Below are 18,365 nucleotides of genomic sequence, written 5' to 3' on the forward strand. Positions count from 1 at the left end.
GTTTGCATGCAACTGGAAAGCAGTTTTGAGCGACGCACAGACGCATTCCACGAGAGAACGCGACTAGCACTCCTCTCTCAGCCACGTACCCCACCCCCTCTCCCAGGGTGAGAGACAGAGAGACGAGTTGCCGCAGCGTCTCGGACTTTCCTCGGAGTCTCTCAAAGTCGAAAAGCTAACAACGCTTGTCCTGTCTTTCCTGAGAAATCTTTCCGCCCTCCAAACCACCCTTTCTCGTGTGTCTTGACCCCTGTGCTCTCCTGCTTCTCTTCTCCTTCTCTCCCTTTCCCGCTTCTTTCTATCTTCTTTCTCTTCTCTTCCCCTCCGTTTTCTCTTCTCTGCTTCCACGACTGCTAGAGTCGTCGAATCGCTTCTCTGAAGATTTCCGCTGCATGCTTTTCTTCGCGTGATCCCCACTCTTGCGCTCGTTCTTCTTCTTCTCTGCGCAGCGCTTCTTCCTCCGGCGAAGGCGCGGCTGTTCTCTTCTTTTTCTGTGAGTTGTAGCTGACGCCGCGCGCGCTCCCTTCTCTCTCGGCCACTCTGGCATCCCGAGGGTCGGGGCCAGGCTGAAGCTGGAGACAGAGAGCACAGACGAGAACACCGGCGTGGAAGAACAAATGGATTTTTTTCTCGCAACACGTCACTGCTTCTGCGGTCTCCCGAAGAGCTTCTTGTCACCGATGCGCTCTTCGCTTGAAAGGGGGAGACACGCCAGAGCGCATGTCAGCGCCAAGACACACCGAAAGCGACGAGGAAAGCCAAGCAGAAATAGACGACTCGGCTGGGGGCGTTGACAGTCGTTCTCACCTCAAGAAATCCTGACGGCACCGGCCGTTTTCCCCGCGTTTTCTTGGGGAAGAGGAGGCAGACTTTCGAAGATCCAGCCTTCCCGCCCTCCATTCTGCTGGGACGCAGCAAGGCGAGGTTGCGGGCCCTCGGCGCGACGAGCGACGTGGCCTCGCTCTGCACAAAGAAAAGGAGGGAAGTGGAAAGGTGGAAAACGATAAGAGAGTCGTTGGAAGAAACAGGAAGAGACACGACGCAGGGAAAAAGCGAAACAGACACTCCTCAGAGGCGCACACCCGCCTCGCGGAGAGCCCAAAGGAGAAGACGCGAAGGAAAACGGAAGAGGCAAACCCTAGCGACAGGGGAGCGAGGCGGGAGCCGCGAAACACGAAGGAAGACAGCCTCGGCGAACAAACGAGAGCGGGGAGCCCAGAGGACACCGACGCACAAGACGGGCATGCACAGGAGACAAGTGAGGAAGAACGGGGCAAAGGGAAAAAACGAGACTTCACAGAGAAAGAGACAAACCGGGTCAGGAGGCGGGAGAGGCTCGGCGATGTGGCGGCGCGTCTCTTCGTCCAGGCGGTCGTAGATCTCGTGTTGCACTTTCACGTCGAGTCTCTGGAAGACGCCAAGGCGGTCCTGAAGAAACACTCGAGGCAAGAAGAAACGTCTCGCAAAACCCCGGCTGCGAGAAGAAAGCACGTCCTCTGGGGCAAAAAGAGACCCCTCGAGAAACGCTGTAAAGGCACCGGCGTGAAGACGCAAATGGACGCATGCCGACGCAGCGACAAAAAACCTCCCCCCGGAGGCACGTAGACACCCGAGACAGAAAGCCAAAGAGAACGGGCGCAGTTGAACCTTCCAGCGAGATACGTCAGAAGCCGAGAAGACAAAAGAGAAGGCGAACAGGGAAACGGTGAACCGACGTTGGAAGACTTTGTTTCAGACGAAAGATCACCTGACTGTCCGTCCCGCAGTGTCTTTTTGCTGGCCACGTTACACCTCCTCGAGGGTCTCTTTGCGCGAGAGTCTTTTGTCTCTCCCTCTCAGCCGAGTGCACCTTTTCCAGGCTGCCTACCAGGACTGGAGACGCTGCGACAAGTTCCGACATGTTGATTTTGTAGTTTTCGATTCGCTCCTTTGCCAGCGAGCCGAGACGCCAGCGCAGGCGCGGCGGCGCGTACCCAAGCTGGTCGAGGGCGTACAGAGCACTCAGAAGCTGGAGAGCTGTACAGACAGCAGAAGAACACCGACTGAGGAAAAAAAGGTGGAGGCTCTGCCGACGCGTAGCGGGGGGCCGCGGCGCCGGAGTCCGCGAATGCTTGCGCGACGCGTGCGACGAGACCGAACCAGACGCACTGCGAGGCTACGAAGAAACGGGAAACGGGGACGCGGAGAAAACAGCTGTCGGCACTTACAGTCGAGGTGGGCGGCTTTTTTCCGAAGAGCAAAGAGAAGGCACTTGACGAAAGACAGAGGAAAGAAACTGAGACTCGCCGTGATCTGGAGCACGCGGACGAGCTCGAGTGCGGAGAGCATGCAGAGCTTGTTGATGTCTTCCAGTTTGACACGCCCGTCTCGCCGCGCTTCGCGCTTCTCCCGTGGCGCACCTCCCGAGCCAGAACCACAAGACACGAGCTTCGTTTGGCCGTCCTCTGAAACCCGCACTCCACAACCGCCCCCTGCGTCTTTCTTTCCTTCTGCTGGTCCCTCCGTAGTCTCCTTTTCGCGCTTCTGTGCCTCCCGCAGCTGAGGGGCGGGGCGCAAGAGGGCCCGCATCAGCTGTCGCAGGTCGTGCTCCGTCGGCGCGAGCGCGTCGGAGCAAATGAAGATGCTGGCCAAGTGTCGACCAGACAGGGAGTCTGCCTCGGCGAGGATCCGCGGAAGAAGCTGAGACCGGATCTCTTCTCGCTTCTGTGCCACAGAAGCGGAGAGCGAGGGAGAAGGAAACGAAGCAAACACGTGAGACGCAGGGGAAGAGGAATACGAGGAAGAGGATGAAGAGGGAGAGGATGAAGAGGGAGAGGAACGTTGAAGAGAGTAGAGACCGAGCACGACCTGCGCGAGAGCCTGGAGACAGAGAGAGAAAGAGAGAGAGGGCTGCGATTGGAACGAGTCCCCTACAGCAAAGGGACTGGCGCCGAAGACGGGCTACACTGTGTTCGAAGCGCTCCCGGGTTCCTCATTCCTGCGCCTGGCCTACTTGAGGAGAAAAGAAGGGGACAGACCGAGCGAGATGGTGAAGGAAGCCCAGCTCAATGGCTTCGTCAACGATGCGTGCGCGACCAAAGGCGAAGACAGCCTGGAGGAAAAAGCAAAAGGTTCAACAGGACGTCACCTGTTATCCCCGGCGTGCACCTCTTGCGGTCGTTGTAGATAATTTCGAGATAGGAATGCTTTCTGTCGCTTCCTCGTGGTTTTGCGTCCTCTCCCCCCGCTTGCGCGTTCCTTCTGCGCCTTCCTGTTGCGCATGCCGCTTCTTGTTTTTTCTTTTTCGTCCTGCACACGTGTTGCCAGTTTGTCTCGGTGCGCCTCCCCGCGCAGACCCTCGCCGCCGTTCTCGAGGAGCGCACTTACCACCGCGAGCTCGTCAGGCTCGTAGAGCGGCAGGAAGGCGTACACGGCGCGGAAGAGGTCGAGGAGGATCGGCTGCCTGCGCAGCTCAGACCGCGCAACAGTGAGGGCGATCAAGAGAAGTTCCTTTGGAGGAAAGAGACGCATTTGCCTGTGAAGGTGTTGCATCGTGGAGTCGACCAGCCGCCGCAGTTCAGCCTGGGGCCCCGACCCCACGCAGCCGAGCGCGTGCATGCACCAGAAACAGGTAGCGAGTTCCCGCGGAGACAGAGCCGCGAGCGAGGCGGCGAGGGCGGAAAACAGGGCGGAGAGAACCTCAGGTAGGGCCAGAAGCGCCGCGGAGGGCGCGACGGAGAGGGAAGCCCCGAGGGAGAAGAGCGTGAGATCGCGTGGGGAAAAGCGCGGCAGCAGCGCCACACAACTCGGCCGCAGCTTGAGGCAAGACGCAGGAGTCAACAGGCCGCCCTGAACAGAAACAGAGAAGAGAGAGAAGAGAAGGGAGACGAGAGATGAATCGGGGGAGAAGAGAGAGCAATGGGGGGAGAAGAGAGATAAATGGGAAGGCGGGGAAAGCAAAGAGAAAAATCGCGAGAGAAAATGCGTAAGGGACGAGGAAAGGTCGCGGGGTGGGGGCGTTGATTTGGAGAGGCAGGAGCCGACGCAAAGAGATATCGGAGAAAGGGAAACGCGAAGAGAGAGCACGACGAAAGAACGAAGGCAGTGAGGTGACAGAGCGCAGCCAGATGAAAAAAACTGGAGAGAGCGTGGAGCCGCGAACAAGCACGGAAAAACACTCGACGAAGATCCCAGGCCTGGTCCTGTTCTTCGCACAGCACGCAAAGGCAGCTGCCGTAAACGACAAAAATCCAGGTAACGACGGCAGACTTTGACGCTGTGGCGAGCTGCGTGTGTGTGCTTCTACAGACGCGTCGACACCCAGCAGCTGAAGATGGACTCTTCAACAGCGAGAAGAAAGCGTTTACCTCAATCTCGTTTCCGTAGTGAAATACATCAAACGTGGCAGATTGGGAATCGCCTTGCGTGAATCCGTAAAACTAGTCTGGTGCGTTTAACAGGCAAAAACGATGCTTGCTTGAACACTTTCAACTGGATCTCTCCACCAGACAGCACAAGTGCGGATCTTGAGAGCTGCAGGTTTAACCTTGTGTCTTTTCGATGCGGTCGAGGTAGAAGGCCTCACTTTGCTGAACACGTAGAACAGAGCAGCGAACTCTCGCGGCGCATGCAAAAAGTCGGGCTGCCGGTCGATGAACATCTCGAACACTTGGCGCTCCATTTGCCGCACCGATTTCAGGCGCCTTCTTTGTCGCCGTCTCTCTTTGACGGCGGCGAAACAGGCTCGTTTTTCTTCTCGCCGACAGTCCGCCCGATGTAAAGCGCTGTGAGCAGCCGCTGGCTCGGTCGACGCCTTTTCCGCGATGCAGGATGGCGAGCGAGACGATGCAGGAAACGAAGAAGAAAGAGCGGAAGAAGAGGAAGAGAGGGACGGAGAGGAAAGGGAGGAAGAGAGCGCCCGAACAAGAGAGTGTCGGAGGCCGTGAAGCGTGGCCGCAACAAAGAGGATTTGCTGGGGTTCCAGGTTGTGGGCTTCCCTCAGGACGTTGGTAAGCAGGAGCTCCAGGAGCGGGAAATTATCGAACCTGGAGAGAGCAAAGAGCACGGAAAAGGGCGGGCACAAGACGGTGCAAAGGTGCGCGCCGCAAGAAAGGTTTGAAGACGCTCGCGCAGAGGACAGGAAACCAGAACTCAGGACCAAAGCGCAGCAGAAAAGTCATCTCCGTAGCAGAACCAAAGATACAACCGAGACGGGAAAAAAAGGAGAGAGAAGGAGAAGAAAGAAGAGAAGGAGAAGGAAGAAAGAGAAGGGGGTGAAGGAAGAGAGATGGTGCGAAGGACAGAGGAACGACTGAATAAAAAAACAAAGAGAAAATGGGAGCGAGCCTTACGCCTGGAGATCGCGCAGAGCCTGAAGGAGAAGAAGCGCAGCAGGGAGGGTGAGGCCGTGCACATCTCGAAAGACTGCATTTTGAACGACACCGCGCACGAGGCCGTCGTCGACTGCTGGAAACCGCCAAGATATTGAAGAGGAAGAAGCAGAAGGAGACAGAGAAGGAGACATAGAAGCCGGCGAGATTGCCTCCTGGACCCCAGGTGGTTCGCTCGTTAGGTTGACGGAAGTTTCGTCTGTGCCTGTTTGATCTGTCCGTGTTGTGCGTTCTGGGCTTTCTTCCGGCCCGCGTGCGACGGGGGGACTCATCCGGAGCGCTTTGACGCCCATCGATTTCCAAGCCTCTTCGACTTGCGCTTCTTGGGCGAGGTGCCGAGGATGCGAGGCAACTTCAGAGCCCAGTTCGCGGAGCGAAAAGAAACTCTCAGCCAGGCGCTCGACGCTCACGGACCGACGCGCGACTCGGCCCGACGCCGACGAAGAATCTGAAGAAGATGAGGAAACTGAAGATTCTGAGGAAACTGAAGAAGCTGAGGAAACTGAAGAATCTGAGGGAACTGAAGCAGTCAGGTGAGGCCGGGACGAGCCTCTATCGTTTGCTCGTCTGACATCAACAAAGAAGGAACGGGTGAAAGGATGGGAGGAGATGGCGGCAACCGCGTCGAGAAGGAGAGCCGCATCGACTGCTTCGAGTTCCGATCGCTGGCGGATTTCCGAGAGGAGGCGAGCTGAGCAGAAACGCACAAAAACATGCAACACAGCCCTGCGGGGACGCGGGAGACAAACGAATTCCGCAGGTGCTTGCGCGACGAACAGCGCAGAGAAGGAAGGCCTATACATGAAGAGAGAGGGTAACGTGGCGGATGCGCAGCTCTCGAAGGCGACGCCGAGATGCGGGAAACGCGCCGTTTGACGAATTCGAAGTCGCGAGACGGCACGAGAGGAAACACGCCGCTGGGGAGTGGCGAGATATGGCAGTGCGTCACGAAACGCACAAACCGTGTGGTTCAAACGGCAGACTCTCTTCTTCTCTGGGGCCGTGTCCCATCTTCTCTCGAGGGAAGGCGTACCGAAAAGAAGGAAGACGGGCGGAAGCGAAGGACTCGACAGATCGCCCTTCGCACCGGCCGACGCGGATGGAGACAGAGACGCAGGACGACAGAGAGAAGGAGGCGAGAGGGAAGAAGAAGACGAGAGAGAAGAAGAAGGAGAAAGCGAGAGAGAAGAAGGAGGCGAGAGAGGACCGGCAGATGCGGCATACGCAGCAATCGGCCCGGAAGTTCCAGGTCCCCCCACAGCATCGATGGCATCTCGAAGCATGCTTGCCCACAGCGCGTTTCGCCAGAGTCCCGGATCGCCTGTCTCCTGTTCTCTCGGCAAAGAAACGTTCTCACACGGCTCTCTCGCTTCTCGCGGAATTCTGGAACCATCCGAAAACTCAGCCGCTCCTTCCGCGCGCACCTGTCCCTCTTCTGGCCGACCAGAGAACGCGTCAGACTGGAACTCAGACGGAGGAGAAGACGAGAGAGAAGAAGAAGGAGAAGGAGAAGAAGAACGGGGAGATGCATATGGCGTGGGAAGAGAGTGGAAATGATGGCCGCGTTTTCGTCGCGCAGAGGCGCCGAGGCAGTCGGGACTGATTCGATGGAGTCGCAGCAAAGCATGGAGAAGATGCAGAAGCGTGCGGGGCGAGACGGCCAGCCACGCCTCGGCGTCGACCTTCAAAAGTTTTCGAGCGAGCGCGTCGAGCACCGCCTCTTGGTGCTCAACGTAGACGCGCCAGAAACAGTGCATTTCCTCCAAAACCGGGTCTACTTCCGCGGAGCTGTCTCCGCGTCTGTGGCCCTTCGGTTCCCCTCCGGGGAGACCCGATCGCGAGCCCGCCGACGAGAACGTCGCCAGGTGCCTGTCCCGGAGGAGCGAGAATTGTTCTCTCATGAAGGCGTCTCGGAGGAGTAGGGCGTCTGTGAGGCGCATCAGGCCTCCGAGAGAGAGTGCCTCTTTCTTCGGCCTGTTCTGTGTCGGGTTCGTCTCGCTGAACGTCTCCCCAACACTCTGTACCTCTTCCGCGCGCGCTTCTCTCCCTCGCGTTTCTTCTCTCTCCCGCGCGCGCTTCCCCAAGCCCTCGTCGAGAAGGAGCCGGTAGAACCCGCGCACAAAGATCTCGTTCAGTTCCGAGGAGTCAAAGACGTGGAGTTGCGGGGCGTACTCGGGCTCGCGCAGAATCCCGGAAAGACAGTCTGCGTGGGGCGTGTCTTTCTCGCGAGCAATCGGCAATCTTCCCTGCGGAGACGCGCGAGAGAGACTCGACGCAGAGCGCGAGGAAAGCGTGAAGGAAGCCTGCGGCGCGTAGTGGAAGAGCGCCAGTGCCTGCAGGCAGACGGCGTAGCTCTGAGAGAACACAGACGAGCAGCCGGAAGAGACCATATCGAGAGGCAGAGAAAAAAAGACCGCGGCGGTGAACTGCAGCGAACCCGCGGAGAGAGGCAAGGAAGTCAAGAAGAAAGAGAGAGAAAGTAAAACAGAAAGAAAAGAGAGAGAAAGGGAAAAGGAAAGAGAAAAGAGATAGACAGCAAAGCGAAAGAGACGAGAGAGACCGGAAGACAACGGCAGCAGCGAGGTGACACCGAGCGGGACGACGCGAGGGAAGCAGGCGACATGCGGCCGCGTTCGCCCTTGAGAAAAAAAGGTCAAAGTTCCGAGAGGAGGGGAAGAAAACCAAGGCGCCGACGGATCGCAGGCGAGAGAAACCGCGGAGACAGGGACAGCAAAAGGAGAACGCAAAAGGGGAAACCAGAAGGGGAAACCAGAAGGGAGCGCATGCAGGGACGTACGGGGTCTTCCACGGAGCCGTCCGTTTCGCGAGAGGCTTCGACACACCGACGTGATGACGCCGAAAAGAGAAGAGGGAGAGAGGGCATCCCCTAGAGGAGAAGCGAAACTCCCGCGGAAGGACGCATGGCAAGGCGGAGACAAGACAAACGATGCGCAGCGTTCTTTGTAAACCTTTTCTCGGCTTCGCGAGTCAGTCGCCGCTCTGCACTTACGTCGGGTGGGAAGCGAAAGTGAGAAGGCGAGGAGGCGAGCGCCAGGCTAGTAGCTAGGGCGTTGAAGAATCCTTCGTGCTCCTTTCGAAGCATTTGATTTTGGATCTTGCCCCGGAGCGGAGGCGACCCAGACGAAGAAGAGAACGCGAGGTGAGCGTCCAGACCCGACCTGCACAGCACAGAGGCACGGAGACCGTGCCGGAGAGAAGCGTGGCGAGGAGCGAAAGATCCTCGATCTGCCTCGTTCTCTTTGATTTGCCGCCGCCCCACAGAGAGACGGCCACGTTACATCTTCGTTTTTCCCCTCACACCACACCTGGACAACCGCGAGAAAGCGCTACACCTGACATGTGCATGCCTTGTGTCCCTTTCGAGATATGCATTGCTGGACGAAGGGGACTGCCTGGTTTTTTGGCACAAATGCAAAGCGCCCTAGGCAAGTGTCTCCGCTCGTGAATAAGCATGAGGAGACTTCTCGTCGAGCCTAGCAACTCGCGAGAGGACAGTTCGCGCGGCGCCTGAGGCTGTCCTCGTGATGCGGAAAAACCGACGGCACCGCACCAGAGGAATTCCCCACGAGCTCAGCGACAAGCAGAGAGAGCAAACGTCTCTCGGAAACTTACACGCGAATGTAGAGCCGCGCAAAGAAGGCAAGAAGAGGCAGAGGAAGCGAAGAGGCGGCAGAGGAGAGAAAACAGTCTTCTGTCATTAGGCGCTGGAGCAAGTCCCAGCGACCTAGACGAAACAAAACAGAGAACAGGAGAGAGCGAGAAAAAAGGTAACGTCTACATCCATCAAATCCTTTCGGAATATATATACATATATATACAAATATATATATATATATATATATATATATGTAAATGGTTTATTCACCTGTGCCACCAAAGCCAGTACATGTTTACACTGCACGTGTCCGTCTACCTAGTCCTCTCTATATCTATATCTACGTATACCTACGTCTACATCTACGAAAATGGATATCTGTCTAAACGTCTATCTGTCTACATCTGCCCACATCTTTCTAAATTTACATCTATCAATATCCATATTTATGAACACTATATATATATATATATATATATATATATATGCATGCGCGTAAAAGGCGGCGTGTGTACTGTGTAGAAATGCGGTGATGCGTATTTGTGTCTTTTCCCGAGCAGTTTTTCTCCATATGGGCATGTTTGCACGTTTTCGCTCCGTGTTTCGTGCGCCTTTTTCGCGTCAGCGTCGTGTCGGCATGTTCCGTTTTCCTCCGCGTTTCCAGCGCGTTCTTACGCAGGTTGTGGAGACTCGCCGCGAGAAGCACGAGCGGCAGGTGTTGTTCTCGTTCGCCGTCTTGGTTGAACGCAGTTTCCCGTGCCGTGGCCGTTCCCGTTTGAGCCGTGGCGGGGAGGACACTCGGCAAGACAGTTTGCAGTTCCGGATCTTTTTTCCCGACTGCATGCGCTAGCCAGGCCTCGAGGACTTCCCTCACACGTCTGTCACAGGACGGCGGGGCGATCAGCGCGAGCAACCACAGGCGATTTGAAGAAGAGGCGAAAACGCCAGGAGACCGGGAGGTGGACGAGCCGTCTCCAGGGAGGAAAGATTGCCAGGATCCGTCGAGAAAGGCGCGGAGAGCTTCGGAGGAGAGAGAAGAGGCGAGTCCGTTTCGCGCGACGGCGGAGAGAAGAGGCCGTCCTTCCGCGCTTCTGGATTCAGAGACCGCTTCGTTTCTGACAGGCGCCCCAGGGTGGAGAGAAGACGCGAGAGCGAGCGCATGGGCAGTCGCGGCCTGCGGAGACTCGGGAAATTGAGAGAGAGGAAGAGAAGGCGACCAAGACGCGGCAGGGAGGACGACAGGCGGATGGCGAATCAGGTGGTGAAGGAGAAGAAGCTGGGCAGGAGACACGGCGGCTGAGCCGGGGCGCGAACAGCGAGGCTTGAAAGGCTGAACCCGCCAGCGTCGACTCCCGAGAGAAGACAAAGACACGTGAGAAGAAGACGAAGAAGAGGAAGAAGTAGACGGCCAAGAAGATGGGGGAGAAGACGAGAGAGAGGACGAGGGAGAGGACGGGGAAGAAGGCGCAGTGGAGAAAGCGAGATGAGATTGAAGAGCAGGTTGCATGCGTTTCCTTCTGTCGCGATGGTAGACGGAGAGAGAAGAAGAGTGACGGGTGCACGCTCGGAAACGATCCTGGCAAGAGCGGCCTCGCGACAGCGAGGAAGAGACGGAAGGGAGAGTCATTTTCGGTCTTTTGAAAAAGGAGAAAAGCGAAGAAGTCGCAGGAGAGAGACACTCAAGGGCCCCCGCCACCCGACGTCTCGCAGGAACACGACCGCAGAGACAAGGAGTGCAGATGTGAAGAAGCGAAGACGAGAGGACCAAGGAAAGACCGAAGAGAAAGAAAACCCGTTCAGAGATCGACCGACGTGAGGCGCAGAGAGCGAAGAAAAACAGGGTCGACTCAGAAGGAAACAGAGAAAACTCGGCACAGAGAGAAGAGATCTGAAGACGCGGGAGCGTCCTCAGAACAGGCAGCGACGACGCGCAGGAGAAGTTCAGGGGGAAAAACGGAAAGAAGAGAGCTCGGTCAAAAAGAGGAATTGAAGGAAAGATGCAAGCGAGAGGTTTGGGAGAGAGGGAGAGAACCCAACGCGTTCTTTTCTCGCTAGTTCCTCTCACACTCAAGCTGTCGCGGACCTCTCATAAGACTCGCACCGGCGAAAAAAAATTGAGTAGGGGGCTGTCTCCTTGTGCAGAGACGAAAGACACAGACGCACGTTCCACAAATTCGAACGAGATTCTCTGTTTCCCTCTCTTTTCGTGTGTCTGTTCTCTTCTGCTCGCCTCGAAAAAGCCTCGGGGATACGCACTCGGCACACTGCATGCGCATGCATCGACGCAGCCAGCGGGGTTTTTCGCGGTCCGCCAGAGAGACGATATACCCCAAAAAGTGCAGCAAAAAGACCTCGCGAAAAACTGAGAACACGCCATTCGCGGAGGCTCTTTGAATCTCGAGGTTTCTTCTCGCGCTTGTCTCCCTAGGTTCCGCGTTTCTTTCCCTCTGTTGCACGTCGACCGCATGCACCCAGCCCCGACAGACGACGCGCAGACACTCGAGAGCAGAGCCCTGAGAAGCCACCAGTTTCCGCTGGACTCGTAGCACGTTGGAAACGCCCGTTCAGAAACGATCTACTTAGGTAACTGTGATGCTAAGGAGCGGAGGAAACGCTACAAACACGTGTTCGCTCCCCTGTCCTTGAACGCGATTCAGGGCCATTTTCTCGACAAGAACACCTGAAAAGCCAGAAACGTGGTGTTTCTCTCGCAGTGGTTCCTGGCAAATGAACTACGGGGCGGGTTCCGCTCAAGCACTCCATAATTTAGGCGGAGAGGAAAGGGGGAATCGCGAGCAAGGCGTTTCCACAAGACAAAAACTCGAGTGTGTCACCGCTGGTCGGGAGAAGTAAGGCAAAATCCACTGGGCTCGCGCGGGGTTTTCTCCCAGAGAGAAGAAAAACAGAGAAACGATTTTCTTCTCCTGTCAGCGCGGGCGTTCTGCTTTCTGTGCGGGCGAAGAAACAGTCTGTTTTTCTTTAGGAAAGGACCATCTGCCTTTAGACTGTCTGTTCGCCCCCGTCACAGCCACCGCCGAAAGTCGTGAACGACGCAGAGAAGAACCACAGCCCGCGTTTTCGCAGTTTCTGTCCCCATCAAATAATGTCCACTGGAGAGAGAGGTGCGTAGCAAGCTCCAGCTTAGGTCGCACTGAAGGCGTTTCTGGAGCAGCCGAGTCGTCTCGGAATCTGCCGCTGTACTCGTCTCGCTGCCTGTCTTTGGCGTCTTTTCACTCGAGGAAAAACAAGGCGGCAGGCCGTTTCTCTCGGAAGAAGGAAGCTGAGAACGGAACAGAAGGAATTGTGCGCCCTGTGCCGACAAAAACAGAGTTCTCCGCCGTTTGATACTCGAGACACAACGTGCAAACGGAAGCCTCTCTAGGTTGGAGAAGGAATGACGCGTGTAAACGTTTTTGTCGAGCCTTCACAAGGCTATCCCTGCATTCGAATCTGCCGCGGTGGTTTCCGTTTCTGCGTGTGGTGAAGCGCGGGGCCGCTGCGAATCTGTTCAAGGCTCACTCCGTTGCCTTTTTTCCAGCTTCGCCCCGCCGTGTGAACGAAAAACACCGTGATTGTTTCTGCCAAAACCATCCTTTCTTCTAAGCCTTCTGCGCGTTTCCGCGGGGACGAAACGACAAACACAAGGACTGTCGTTTCCAGTGCTGCTCTGGCCAGAGTCAGAGCGCTGTCTGTGTGCGCAGGTTCCGCCTACAAGGCTCTCGGGGGTCGATCTCCCGAGACACCAGAAACAAAAAAAACAAAAAATCTAAAAAGGTCTGCAGGCACAGCCGACGCAGAGCAGGCCTGACGGCCAGGTGGAAGAAAACGAGGATCGCTTTCGTCTGCCCCAGGCTTTGAGTTGCTCGATATGAAACGAACGTCTTGTTCTCGAGATGACAGAAGCAAACCCGCACAGACCCGCGCACATTTCACGCAGACTCGCGTTCTCTCTGCACTCTCGTGTCTGCCCCGCTCTACCGCCAGGAATCGATATCTTCTTGTTCGACGCTGTCGTCCATGTCGTTTTCGTCTGCATGTCGGTCGCTTGCGCGTTTCTCGCGGTCTCTGCGAAGAGCCGTCGCGCGGTGCCGCATCGTTCCGCGAGAGAACAGGCCTTCGAATTCGTCGTTGCGCTTGCCGCGACTTGCGGGGAAACCCGCCTGGAAAACTTTCCAAAACTTGAGCGTTTCGTCTCCGCGCCCCGCCCCCGTCACTGCGCGCCGGCCGCACGGCGAAACGGCGACAAACAAGACGCGCGCCGTGTGACCTGAAGAGTCAACGCGCACGTGCGAGACGCCACCCTTTTGCAAGTGCATGCGGAAAAGATACACACAAATAGGACCAAGTCACACCCGCAATCGCAACACGCACTCCGCATCATCCTCCCGACTGATACAAGTGGAGACTTACAGATGCACAGGACTGCACAAACGGCCGCGCAGGCACACACGCGTCCACGTGTGTAGAAAGACGAGCCTATGTCGCGATTCTGAGCGTGAAGGCAAATAGCGATGGGTGGCGTGGTTTCAACACCGAGAGCCTGTCACGGGGAGTTCCAGTCGAAAAACGCGAAGGAAACCTTGCTCTTCTTATGAGTTCCTCGTTTTGGACGCGGGAAACGAAAAAGACTCCGGGGGGGTGGCCGGAACAAAACGCGGCCGAGTTTCTTCACGCGGAGCGGCGAGACCTCGGCTGGGTCTCGCGCGCCGTCACGGGGGCGCACAGCTTCCTACCTGACAGCGTCGCGCTCTTCTCCATGGGGTGCTCGATCGTCGCGGCAGACGGACAAGGCGAGGAGAAGGCGGAGACGAGCGCGGCGTCGGAGAGGGAAGAGAGCGAAGAGGCAAGGAAGGAAGGCCGAGAGTACGAGGCTGAAGACGAGAGGAGTCGCGGCGAGTAGGACCACACAAACACCTGGTTCAGCGAAAAGCCGTGCGTCGACAACAGCTCCTCGGAGTGCGGCGAAAAGCACAAATTGCAAACTTGGCATCCGACGTCGAAGCGGTGGACGGAGGATGTGGTCGCCCTGGGAACAGGAAACACCCGAAAAGAAAAAAAGAGGAAATGGAACGCACAACGTGCATGCACTGGAAACGCGAGGCCATCAAGTCGCAAAAGACGCACATGACAGAGTGCGTGACGGAGGCCAAGAAGTTCTGGGCAGCACCAGCTGGCCATGCAGGCAAGGCACGAAACCGGAGGGCGACAGCGTTTTCGACTTTCTCAGCGTAGGGACGCCTCCGCTGAAAAAACGCAGCGCGCCTCGCTAGGCCGGAAAAAATCCCCGAAAAAAGAGCAATGGGCTTTTCCGCCGCAAAACGCACTTACAAATTCGTGTTCCAAAAACGGACATGGCGGTCAGCCGTGCCGCCGCCGCTCGCCAGGAGTCCCGACGCATGTGGGGACCACGCGACTGCCTTCACCGCTGCCGAGTGCTCCTCGTAGGCGAAGAGAGGAGTCGACCGACCTCTGTCTCTTTTGTCTCTCGCGAACGTGCTGTTGCGTGAGTCTCTGAGTGCCCCGCCGCGGGGACAGCCGCCCGGCGCCGGGATAGCGGGACCGTGGAAAGCCCGCGCCCTCGAGGGCCCCAGCGTTCCAGCGGATCTCAGTTCGTCCTCTCGCGCGGGGCGACCGCCCTGGGGGGCGAGAGACGCAGGAAACAAGGTGTCTCCGAGCGCAGACGACACCGAGGAGACAGAAGGGAGCGCAGAAGAGAGAGACGCGGCCGCCCGGTCGCGGTCGCTTCGCTCTGAGGCCACGAAGAGCTGACGCGAGGAAGCCGAGGTCGGACCGCCGAGAGAAGGCGCGAACAGCTGTCGCGCCCTATCAGAGAGAAGACCGGGAGACGGGGCGAAGGCCGAGGTAGACGCGAGGGGCGCCGAGGCCAGGTTGGTCAGCGACGCGGCGAGGCCTGCATGCGGTGGAGGCGAAAGAGAGCGCCCTCGTCCTGGGCGTGCAGCCGCATCGTCACCCGCTTCTCGTTCCGCTTCGGCGGCGCCTCTCTCTTCTGGGAGAGAGAGCGACGACGCCCAGAGATGCAGAGAAGACGACAGGGGCGCACTCTCTCTTCTTTGCTGGGCGAAAAGACCTGAAGAGGCGCCGGGCAAGAGCGAAGCCTCCGACGGGGCGAGTGTCGCCCTCGGCAGGCTCCGGACCAAGGCGGAAGAGGAAGGATTCGGAGAAAAGGGAAAAAGACAAGACGAAGGTCCAAGCCGCCGCTCTGCGTCGTCTGTCTCTTCGCGGTCGTCTGTCTCCTCTCGCTCGCTCGGCCGTCTCAGGCCTGCGAAGCCGAGAGAGCCGGGCGCGAGAGGCGACGCGAAGAGTGGGATCGAAGGAAAAGGTGCGTGCCCGAAGGAAGACGCTCGGGAGGAAAACGCATGCAGCCCCAGCAAGCCGGATGCGCTGGCGCGGCCAGCGGACAGCCCGCCCGCCCCCGCAGCGGAGAGAGGATACTGCGAGGAAGCCTGGGAGTCGAGCTCTCCGCTTCGCGATTCCGCGAGGCCAAGCCCAGCCCAGAGAGAGGCGGAAGAGAGACAGGAACTGGAGCCAGACGCCGGGATGCAGAGAGACGAGAAGAGCGGTTTCCTGAGTCTTTCCGAAGCGACGAAGTAGTCGCGGCCCAGTCGCCCTCCGGCGCCATAAAGCGGAGAGGAGCTCGGACCGAAAAGAGAAGAAACCGTCCCCCAGCTGCTCGCCGTGGGCGCCGAGACCGACGCAGACGGCGAAGAAAGCGGCAGCGAGCGGTAGTCCCAGACACACAACAAGTTGTCATTCCCCCCGCTCGCCAAGAGCGTCTCCGACGGAGACACCTGCAACCCGCACAGTTCGCTGCCGTGCCCCGAGAGGCACGAGACGTACGGCGACGCCTGCGAGGAGCGCCATCGACACAAAAAAGAGACAGAAAATGCACTCGGCGAAACCCAGGGAAACTGAATCGTCGCTGCCGGACTCCTCGTCCGTTGTCCTCTGTCCCTCTTTGTAGGCTCTCTCTCGCCCTCTTGGTGTGATCGTCTTTCTCCCTCCTTCCACACTTCTCTTCTCTCTTCTTCCTCGGTCTACTCTACTCTACGTTCGTGTCTCGCCTTTTCTGTCTTCTTCGCTCTTTCCTTGCTTACCAGGCGCAAGTCTCGAACGAGAATTCGCTGGTCCCGTGCTCCGGTTGCCACAGTCAGCTGTGAGGGGTTCCACGCGGCGACAGTGCATCTGCTCGCGTGGCCTCTGAGCGACCGGAGTCTCCTCTCTGCCTGGACGTCCCAAATCTCCGCCTGAGACACACAAAAGCGGCACAGCGGACCTCGCAGCCTCCGCGTTTTTCAGGGCGTTTTTTCAAAGTTCGAAGGGGAAAAGCGCGAGAGAACAGAGAAGAGCGAGAGAACAGATCCCGGCCTCGAGTGAGGCCCGCGTGTGTGTCAGCGGACACACACGCGGCGCCAGGGTGCTCGCACAGGTCGCAAAGAGAGGAACACCACCCACACAAGAGAAGAGGAGACAGAATGCACACCGCGCGAACGCCGGGAAGATCAAGGCACGACCGGAAAAAAGAGGAGAAAAAAAAGTGGAAAACAGAACGGGGAGGAAATGGAGAGACAGCCGGAAGCGAAGGACTTACCAATCCGCTGCGAAAGCCGACGAGGAGGAGGGAGGGAAACTGAGGCGAGAATTTGACGCAGACGACGCCGTCCTGAGAGACAGAAGGGGCGAAAACCGAGAAAAGCCCAGTCCAGTGCAGCATCCACTTACAGAGAAGCTCTAGAAGCAAGACGGACTCTGGCGACGGACAAGGAGCGAGAGGAATAGCGAGAGCGATATAAGGAGAGACACATGGTGGGCGAAGTGAGGGAGGGAGAGGGATGGAGAAGGAGACACAGAACCTGAGCGAGAGAGACAAAGACACGGAGGGAAAGGGCATGCGAGAGCATTCGCGGAAAAAACCCGAAGCGTGAGCGAAGCTTCTCTTTGCCGCTGTTTTCCGTACCTCTCGGCCTTCGCCATCGCCGGAGGACGAGACGCTCGTTCCGCTGGCGTTGAAGAGAAGACGCGCCTGGCGTCCCTCTGGAAAATGCCGGGGTTGAGGCGACCATAGGAAAAGTTTTGACTTGAGAGCAACGGCGAGGAGGTTCCCGCGACTCCAGTCAACGAGATTTAAGTAAAAGTCGTCGAGCAAATCCGGTGCGGGGAGCGTGAGGTAGGGACGCTAGACACAAAACACACACGTCTGGATATACCTTTCAAATCCATATAGATAGATAGATGTAGATATCTACGTGAAAAGGTGTATGTGATATAGAGACATGGATGGAGACGGTTGAATGCGGTGTACATGGTTACACTCGAGAGTTTTTCACGCAAACAGATAGAACAGAGACATACCTACATAAGCAGTAGGTATTCCTACATGTTCGTATATATATATATGCATATAGCCGTGTGCCTTGTGTGCAGAGAAAGAACGCTGAATCGGTCGGTTTGTAGGCGGGGGCGCATTGAAGGTTTGCGCAGAATCGCAAGAAGAAAGGTTGGTCACCTGTGGGACTGTGGCTGATCGGCTCGGCTGGTCTTCGTTGTCATCACTCGAGTCATCCCCACTCTCCCAGCAGGGTTCTTCTGCACCATCTCCAAAGTGTCCGTCCCTCTCCGCCGGAAAGGCCAAACGCGAAGTGAAAAACGACTCGCGCTCCTCTCCCCCTCTTCTCTCTTCTTCATCCCACTCCTCTCCTCGCTCTTCATCCCACTCCTCTCCTCTCTCTTGTTCTCTGTCTTGTCCCCTCTCTTGTTCTCTCTCTTGACTGACGCCCAAGCTTTGTCTAGAGAGACTGTCGCGTGCACGGCCCCGCCGAGGCGATGGCTGCGAGGCAGGCAGTGCATTCTCGTCTGTGAGAAAGAGGCCAGGAGGCGCGGGCGCGTCTCGGCGCGTTGCCTCCACCACGTCGAGGAGGCGAAAGCGTTTCAGAACTTTCGAAGAAAGCGAACCAGAAGAAGACAGCGAGTGTCTCCGTCGGGGCGTGGAGCAGAGTGAAGACCCGAGAGACGCGCCTCGCAGCCTCCGCTTTCTGCCTTCTTCTGCGCTGAGCGCCTCGTCGACCCGGTCTCCTGCGTCGAGGGGGAAACAGGGGGCGTCTTCCCGGAGACGCATGCCCACTTCTTCACACAACCCTGGCAAAAGACTCGCACACAACAGCCTGCGGTACGCCTCGTGCGTCTGAATCTGCTGCAGATCCAACTGCCTACCTGCAGATCTTCTCCCCTGTCTCCTTTCGTCTCTCTTCACACTTCTCTCCCCGTCCCGGGAAGGAACCCCCGAAGCCGACGCAGAAGAAGGAGAGAGTTGTCCAGGCGCATCTCGCGGGGAGCCTGCGCGTTGGAAATTTGGCAGTGTGCGA

The 18,365-nt window shown here is 57.6% G+C and overlaps 2 protein-coding genes across 2 annotated transcripts; both read right to left on the bottom strand.

The window, feature by feature from the left end:
- Nucleotides 1-353: 353 nt before the first annotated feature.
- NCLIV_059060 (conserved hypothetical protein) lies at nucleotides 354-10,612 on the bottom strand (the record flags this gene model as incomplete). Its single annotated transcript, XM_003885461.1, has 13 exons — nucleotides 354-572; nucleotides 808-963; nucleotides 1,315-1,428; nucleotides 1,868-2,016; nucleotides 2,208-2,859; nucleotides 2,993-3,091; nucleotides 3,367-3,828; nucleotides 4,565-5,024; nucleotides 5,331-6,060; nucleotides 6,403-7,723; nucleotides 8,380-8,548; nucleotides 9,003-9,114; nucleotides 9,661-10,612. 13 exons carry the CDS (start codon nucleotides 10,610-10,612, stop codon nucleotides 354-356), a joined length of 5,595 nt encoding a protein of 1,864 aa, XP_003885510.1.
- Nucleotides 10,613-12,959: 2,347 nt separating this feature from the next.
- NCLIV_059070 (GM16067, related) lies at nucleotides 12,960-18,118 on the bottom strand (the record flags this gene model as incomplete). The annotated part of the gene is made up of 7 exons (XM_003885462.1): nucleotides 12,960-13,252; nucleotides 13,719-14,011; nucleotides 14,314-15,851; nucleotides 16,101-16,250; nucleotides 16,595-16,666; nucleotides 16,961-17,179; nucleotides 17,510-18,118. The coding sequence occupies 7 exons, from the start codon at nucleotides 18,116-18,118 to the stop codon at nucleotides 12,960-12,962; spliced, it is 3,174 nt and encodes a 1,057-aa protein (XP_003885511.1).
- Between the last annotated feature and the right edge of the window lie 247 nt (nucleotides 18,119-18,365).

Source organism: Neospora caninum, chromosome XI, assembly GCF_000208865.1.
Source record: "Neospora caninum Liverpool complete genome, chromosome XI".
Lineage (NCBI taxonomy): Eukaryota > Apicomplexa > Conoidasida > Eucoccidiorida > Sarcocystidae > Neospora > Neospora caninum.